We start from the raw sequence: 8,898 nt of genomic DNA, 5'->3' as shown, positions 1-8,898 counted from the left end.
GTTCCAATAATAGACAAAAAAAAAACCCAACTTTTTCATACTTCTTTATCAAGTCCCCTATTTTTTTCTTATTCTCTACCAAAGACAAATTTTTGACGAACATTAGTCCCTTACCATTATATACAAACATAATAACTTCCGGCATTTATAATCTTTTTAATTATGCCTAAATCCCTATACTCTACGGGGAGAAAAATATAGGATTAGCTATGAAATTTATTCTAGTCTGTCACTAAATAGTCCATAGCTATCGTAATTTTGTGATAATTCATCACTAATCCGTCATTAAATAAAATTATTGATGAACTTTTAATGTTTAGTAACAGAATATGTCCCTTGTTAACTTTTAAAAAAATAGACTTTGCTATGAAATTTATGTTGTCGCTAAATAGTCCATAGCTAACATAATTTTGTAATAAGTCATCGCTAATCCACCGTTAAATAGGATTAGCAATGAAGTTTTGTTATTTAGCGATAAAATTTGTCCGTTGTTAATTTTTTTTCATGAAATTTACGCTAGTATATCTCTAAATAGTCCATAACAAACATAATGTTATGATAATCCATCCCTAATCCGTCGTTAAATATAATTAGCGATGAATTTTTGCTATTAGTATATCTCTAAATAGTCCGTAGCAAACATAATTTTGCAATAATTCATCCCTATTCCGTCGTTAAATATAATTACCAATGAATTTTTGCTATTTGGCGATAGAATTTGTCCTTCACGTTTTTTTTTTGGGGTAGTGATAACTTATCTGTGGCCTTCCTCCAAATAAATTAATTGCTCTATACTTTTCTGAATTAATCTCATACCTATTAGGAATTTCCTTTAAAAGTCAACTTATAGAGGAAATTGCTTTATACTTTTCTGAATTAATCTCATACCTATTAGGAATTTCTTTTAAAAGTCAACTTATAGAGGAAAAGGAATTTTACTCAATGAATAACTAATGCTCCTGAGAAATCTAACGTACATATCGTGACCTCTTTTTTTATGCTTATCATAATTTACTGTATTTTATCCAAATTAAAATCTTATTTCAAGACTCCATAAACTCAAAAACTCCTGCAACTTTATCCTTTTATCCAACAAACAAATCATATATCAATTCAAAAACACTTCAAATTTATTCTCACAAGTCTAACCAACTTCCACTCATAATGCTTATAAGTTATCCTTAGTAGAACAAAACCCCATAAATCAGTCCTTTATATTTACTCAAAGCTCCATTCGTTTAATTTTATCACTAGAAAATTAAATATGGCTGATTCAATGGTAAAAAACCCTAGTTTTGGACTATGCAATTTCACTTTGCAATTCCTACGTGGACGTTGGTTTATGATGTTTGCTTCATTCTTGATTATGGCTGGAGCAGGCGCGACGTATTTGTTTGGTGTATATTCTAAAGTTATAAAATCGACTCTTGGATATGATCAATCCACCCTTAATCTTCTTGGTACGTGTAAAGATTTGGGTGCTAATGTTGGTGTTCTTTCTGGACTTTTAGCCGAGGTAACGCCAACTTGGTTCGTTCTTTTAGTTGGATCAGTGATGAATTTTGCTGGCTATTTTCTTATTTGGCTAGCCGTGACCAAAAAAATTGCAACACCAAAAGTATGGCAAATGTGTATTTATATATGTATTGGTGCTAATTCTCAGAATTTTGCTAATACAGGTTCACTTGTTACATGTGTTAAAAATTTCCCAGAGAGTAGAGGAATGATGTTAGGTTTAATGAAAGGTTTTGTAGGGTTAAGTGGTGCAATTTTCACACAACTTTATCTTGCTATTTACGGCAATGATTCTAAGTCTTTAATTCTTCTTATTGGTTGGCTTCCTGCTTTACTTTCCATTCTTTTCATCTTTAACATTAGGGAGATGAAAAGTTCTAGACATCCCAATGAAGTTAGAGTCTTTTACCAAAATCTTGTTATCTCAATTTCTTTGGCTTTGTTATTGATGGGATTAACAATTTCACAAAAATATCTTAAATTCTCCCACAATGCTTATGTTGCATGTACCACTATTGTTTGTGTGGTACTTTTCTTGCCATGTATTATTGCAATAAGGGAGGAGTTTTATACTTGGAAATTGCAAACCCCTTGTAGGATTATTGTTGAAAACCCTCCTTTGCCAATGTCAGAAATTGTGGAGTTGGATAAAAAACAAGAAAAGAATGAAGTTGGATGCTTTAGTAATATTTGCAATAAGCCAAAAAGGGGTGAGGATTATACTATACTACAAGCCCTTTTGAGTGTGGACATGTTAATTCTATTTGTGGCTACATTTTGTGGGCTAGGGTGCAGTTTAACAGCAGTGGATAATTTGGGACAAATTGGTGAGTCCTTAGGTTATCCATCTCATACAATTAGCACATTTGTGTCCTTAGTGAGCATATGGAATTATTTCGGTAGGGTTTTCTCTGGGTTCGTCTCTGAAAAGCTTCTCTTGAAATGGAAAGTTCCACGCACACTGATGATGACTTTCGCTCTAATCTTACCAAGCATTGGTGACCTCCTCATCGCCTTCCCTTTTCCCGCTTCAGTTTATGTGGCATCGTTGCTAATCGGCTTCTCTTTTGGTATTCAATTGACGCTTCTTTTCATTATAATATCGGAGCTGTTTGGATTGAAGTATTATTCAACGTTATTCAATTGTGGACAATTGGCTAGTCCTATTGGATCATATGTGTTGAATGTGAAAATTGTGGGCAAACTTTATGATAAGGAGGCATTGAAGCAATTAGCAAGTAAAGGTATGACAAGATCCATGGTGAAAGAATTGGTTTGCATTGGAAAGCAATGTTATAGGAATTCTTTTATCATACTTGCTTGTGTGAATGCATTTGGAGCTCTTGTTTCTTTGATTTTGGTATGGAGGACTAAGGATTACTACAACACTGATATTTACAAAAGATTTAGGGATGAAATGGAAGCAAATGAAGATGGTTGCTCATAAATGAGTATTTTTTTCAAAGTTGAAGGGTCTGTCTTGTGAAATTCAAGAATTAGTTATAGTTTGAAATTTACTCTGAGAGAAACGTATTTATCATTTTAGTTTTTTTTTTTTTTTTGGTTCTTTTGAAATACATTGGTTTAACTTGTTTTTGTTTGATTTCTAATGGTAGAATTGTGAAGATGTTTATTTCTACAATATCCAAGTTCTTGAATCCCACTGCCAAGGTTCATTTATATTTAATTTAGCATTCTTTAAATTTGTTTTTCTTACGTTCTCCTTTGCAATTTTATTACTACTATTTTTACGGATTTAACTTCTTTTTTTTTAAGTTCTTCCTAGACTTTAATTTGTACAAGTGATTTTATATTCTTTTGAAAAACACTTTTTCAAAACTTTTACATGGAATCAATACACAACCACGAGAATGCTACAATATTTGATATCTGATGTACCATTTTCTTCAATTGAGGGTCTATTACTATGGCAAAAAGAGGATATTTCAAATTACATTATTAGCTAAAAAGTTGTGCACATCGTAATATTTCTTGGGATAAATTTATTTTGGAAAAAACTGGTTTTGGAATTTCTTTTGTTTTTTCGTTTCTGGAAATTTATCACAATAGATGCTGTCTCTTTCACTTTCACAACATGACTCGTCAATATATTACTTAATTTTGAATGGTTCAATATTGAATCGATATAAAGATTCATTTACCAATGAAAGAACTCTTTTTTGTTTTTCCTCTCAGATGTATACATTTTATGCCTTTTACCTATCATCATCATTGCTTTTATCCTAATATCAGTAATTTGTCTAATTATTATCGATCAATCTATGAAAGGAAACTATTCAATACTGACAAATTTGCCAATACATTTCTAGGTGCCCCCACCTAGGGGTGTAAACGGATATCCGAAAACCGACCGAACCGTATCGCACCAAACCGATTTTTAGGTTTCCTTTTAAGAAACCGTTGATTTTTATATAAATCTATAACCGCACCGATAATTAGGGTAGGTTTTTTATTTTATAAAAATAAACCGAAAAAATACCGAATCGTACCGAATAAATTTTACATGTGGAAAATATATTTATTTGGTAAGTTTAAAAATAATAATGCACTAAATTTTCTTTCGGCCTTGGAATTATGAAAACTATTACGAGCCAACAAGTAATTAAACTCAAAATACTAATTCCTAAAACCTATTATTCTACTTCTACTTAAACTAAGTTATTTCAAGTATCTTTATTAGCAAGACACAAAGTATTTTATCGATTATGAGTAGCAAACTACAATGTATTGAATATGTTTCCTTTCATATAATTTAGATTTATCTTTTTGAATATTTTATCTTCTATAGACTTTATTCTTGAGTCCCATATTGGTATATCTTTCAACTCGTATGATTTATATTTTCTTTGCCTTTGTTTGATTTCTTTTACGTTGTTGTAGAATAGTTGATGGATCTATATTCTAGCCATCTTTTTTTTAATTCATCACCCTTTAAACAGTAACAATGTCTAGAGAATTTTGCTAAATCCTATAAAAACGTATGTTATTGCATTCTACTTCTACTAGTGAATTTTACATGATATTTAAAAAAATACCGAAAATTAACCGAACCGTACCGATATCGAAGAGAAACCGACATAATTGAGACGGTTTCGAAAAGTCTAATTTTGGTTATACATAATAGAATAACCGAAAAAATGGTATAGTACAAATTTTATGAAATAACCGTCCGAACCGAACCATTGACACCCCTATCCCCACCTCTTCGTTTCGAAGTACTCAGAAAAATGGACAAATAAGGAAAATTAAACAAAAATTTAAAGAAGTTCGAAAAAAGAAGAAGCTACTATTATTAAAGGTGGCCTTTTAATTTAATTTTTTTTATTCGATATTTGATATTTACTCTGAGTACAATTAATTTTGGTTTGCGTTGGAAAGTTTTTCTCTTTAAAAATAAAATAGTCTTTATTAAAGACGTTTTCATTCCCATAACTAGACCTGAGACCAAAATATAGTGTGCTACTCGATTTAATCACTTATAGAAATATTATCATCTACAAATGTGTAGAACAATTAATTACTAACTAGTAAATATGTCCGCACTTCGCGCGGTTAAATTAACGACATGACAATTTTTCTAATATCGAAATATTAAAAGAGTTGTCGGTAAAAGACACTTAATTTTGTATCTCCATCTCCATTATTTTCTTAAAATTTCTAGTTAAAATGTTTATGTTAAATACTTCTATTTTTAAAATTTAAGAATTTAATAGATCTATATGCAAGTATTATTTAATTTTACTTTTCTTTACCTTTATAAAAAAGAAAAAGAAATAGTTCTAATTTTCGAAATACAAAAAAAAATAGTTTATCATTTAATACTTCTCATTACCTTGACATTTTGAACTTTTTTTTCCTCCAATGACATTTTTGAATTTTCGTTCTCCTTTTTTGTCATTTTTCTTGTTGATAATCTATCCTTTATTTTTTTAATATTTTTTCTATCGCTTTTCATTTTGATAATTTCATCCTACCTCTTTCCTTATACTATTTATTTTAATTTATTCCAACATTCTTTTTCGTTCCCACCTTTCCTCAACTTCTATTCATTTTTTCACCACCAAAGGATGTGGTGCAGTGGATGGAACTGCTCCTCCCTTAACCAGAGGTCTCGAGTTCGAGCCTTGGGTATGGAAAAATCCTTGGTAGGGAGCGCTTCCCCCCGAATGGGGCCCTACGTGGCGCGAATCCGAATATAGTCGGGCTCCAATGCGGATACCGGACACCGGGCGAAAACCAAAAAAAAAAAATTCTATTCAATTTTTCACCTTGGTTACATTTACTATTAATTTTTATTTATTTTTTCTTTTACTTTATACCACTCAATTCATCCAATAAAATAAACAATCGATATCCTTCCTTAAATAATCTAAGTCAATTCTCCTTTCTCCTCTTACTAATTAAGTCAATTTCTCTCTTGATTAATTTTTTCGTATATTATATTTTGTACTATATAAAAAAAGTCAATAATCAATTTTTATATAAACTTAATTTTACCTCCCTCTCATTCTATCTCCCACACATCTCTGTATAAAGTAAAATAATGTTAAAAATAAAAGTTACACATTTAAATGCTTAACAAAATATAATATAATAAGTTGTAACCAGAATATACATTTTTTTCTTTCTTTTATTTTTTTGTTTCATTTCCTTTCTAATATTTCACGCTCTTCAATTCCTCCATAAAATCAGAAATCATTATCCTTCCTTAAATAACCAAATCAACAATCCCCTCTTACCAAACTTATGAAAAATTCTAAAAAAACAATACTCTCTTGATTATTCCTCCTACCATTCAGATATGCCTATTATATGTATAAAAATATTTCACTTAATATAATCATTCCTAATATCCAAAAACAGGACATTCTTACACCAATAAAAAGGCAAAACTATCACATATGAATCCACTACAATTACAAGCCTGCATCAGATCAAGAGTAACAAAATATGTATACATCGTTGATGGTATCGCCTTCATCAAGCTTATATTTGACTCCCCAAATATTGTCACTTGTGGCGACATATGTTCTTCTCTTCCTCATTCCTTAATTAACGGTCAACAGATTTAAAATGAAAAAACCTTATAGAGAAAAAAAATCATTTTAAAGAGATAGCTTCAAATAAAAAGGAGAGAGTGAAGATGAATGATTAAAAATGAAGAGAAGAGAGTTATGTGATGAAGAAGATATTGCTTATTATTTATAGTAACCAAAAACAGGTAATCAATACAATATTAAGTTGGGTAATAGCAATACATTCTAACCTACATTCACCCATTATTCTACTATAATAAGCATTATGAGTATTATGATTAATTGCATATGTTACAACTTTAATTACAACCATTTCATTTTTTTTCTTGGAAAGAAGAAAATATATATTTAATAGAAAAGCAAGAGGAAAAAGGCAAAAAATTGAGAAATGTTATAAAATCTTTAGTAAATGTGGATGTGCACTACTCCCACTACTTTCACCTATAATGTAAATAACCTCCTACTACTCATTACTATTATGATTGTAACTCTCACACCTCATAACCCCTCTCGATGATCTTCCCCATGATCTCAATTATTAGTATCATGTTTAAGACAATCATTTTGTAACGTTCATATGTAATAGTATAAATAGAGGCATGAAATGTGAGATGGAACATACTTGAATACTTGATGAAATAAGAAAGTTATCTCTTCTTCTCCTATTCTACTTATATTCGTGTTTTATATTGTTATGTCACAACCCGAATTTTCCACCATCGGGAGTCGTGATGGCGCCTACTAGTGAAAGCTAGGCAAGCCAATAGTTTGAACAATTTATCTTTTTCTCATTTTTAATCCTTAACCAATAACAATTTATAACGGCGAACTTTAAACAAGTGGAAGAAATAACTAAAACCATTTAAATATTTCCAATACAAATTCTTAAGCAAAGACTACCCAGAATTGGTGTCACAACTTTACAGACGGTCTAGGAATACTACAGACAAGGTCCGAAAAATAAATACAACACTGTGTCTGAATTACATAAATGAAACGGGATGAAAGGATAGAGGGAGACGACAGGGCCTGCAGACGCCTGCAGGACTACCTTGGATCTCCGAATGGACTGAAGGCAGCAACCCAAATCTACGGTCTGTATGCTCCAGTACCGTAATTTGCACACAGTGCAGAGTGTAGTATCAGCACAACCGATCCCATATGCTGGTAAGTGCGTAGCCTAACCTCGGCGAAGTAGTGATCAGGCTAAGACCAGACTACCAAATAAACATGTGCAGTTAAATCATATACAGCGGAAAATAAAAGCAGGAATGTACAGTTAAAAATGGGAGGGGGAAACATACTGCGGGGGAAACATAAAATGATAATAGAAGGACAACAGGTAAATATAAGGAACATCATAACTCAATTATCAACAAGAATCAGAAATCAAACAAGTGCACAACATCACCTTTCGTGCTTTTACTCTCGTCCTCACCATAAGAATCAATATAATCTGTATGATATCACCCTTCGTGCTTTTACTCTCGTCCTCACCATAAAATTAATATAATCAGCACGGAATTGTACATCGTGCGGCATGGCATCACCATTCGTGCTTTTACACTCTTCCTCACAAAATCATACACGATATCACCCTTCGTGCTTTAACACTCTCTCACCAAAATAATGCACGGCATCACCCTTCGTGCTTTAATACTCTTCCTCACCCAAACAACAATCACAAGCAATAAGGGAAAGGAAATAAATAAAATCACAATAAAATTCCGGCAAGGGAACAATATCAAAAGTACCAACATCCCGGCAAGGGAGATAGCATTAAAAGCAACATCTCGGTAAGGGAGACAATATAATAATCCTCTTCTCTTTTTCACATTTACTTCACAACTTGATCAAATGCTCTATAAGGTTCAACTGCTAATTATACCTCCACAATTCATTATACAACTTGAGCCAACGCTCTTCAATATTCAAATACCACTATTACTTCCACAAGCTTTGCTCAATAATAGAAATCATCACATAAGGCATGAACAATACAAACGGAGTCACATTAATCATAGTATAAGACTCACGAGCATGTTTGACACCAATGTATAGATACTCGTCACCATGCTTATATGTCGTACTCCACAAATAAAATATAGCAAATAGGACACAACTTCTAATCCCTCAAGCTAAGGTTAGATCAAACACTTACCTCGATACCACGAACACAATTCAAGTCTCAATTATCGCTTTACACCACCAATTCGCTCGTATCTAGCCATAAGTTACTTAACTATATCAATAAATGCTAAATGAATCAATTTCAATGCATGAAAATAGGTTTTTTTAAATTTTCCCAAAAAGTCAAAAATCGCCC

At 31.7% G+C, this 8,898-nt stretch overlaps 1 protein-coding gene across 1 annotated transcript; it reads left to right on the top strand.

Annotated features, from left to right (window-relative positions):
• Positions 1 to 1,264: 1,264 nt before the first annotated feature.
• Positions 1,265 to 3,032, top strand: LOC104230899 (protein NUCLEAR FUSION DEFECTIVE 4-like). The gene has a single exon (XM_009783805.2). It carries the CDS (start codon positions 1,265 to 1,267, stop codon positions 2,960 to 2,962), a length of 1,698 nt encoding a protein of 565 aa, XP_009782107.1. The 3' UTR covers positions 2,963 to 3,032.
• The last annotated feature ends 5,866 nt before the right edge of the window (positions 3,033 to 8,898 follow it).

The sequence above is a fragment of the Nicotiana sylvestris genome, chromosome 5, assembly GCF_000393655.2.
Source record: "Nicotiana sylvestris chromosome 5, ASM39365v2, whole genome shotgun sequence".
In the NCBI taxonomy this organism is placed as follows: domain Eukaryota; kingdom Viridiplantae; phylum Streptophyta; class Magnoliopsida; order Solanales; family Solanaceae; genus Nicotiana; species Nicotiana sylvestris.
Note: the sequence above shows the minus strand (reverse complement) of the source record. Positions and strands in the feature narration are given on the sequence as shown.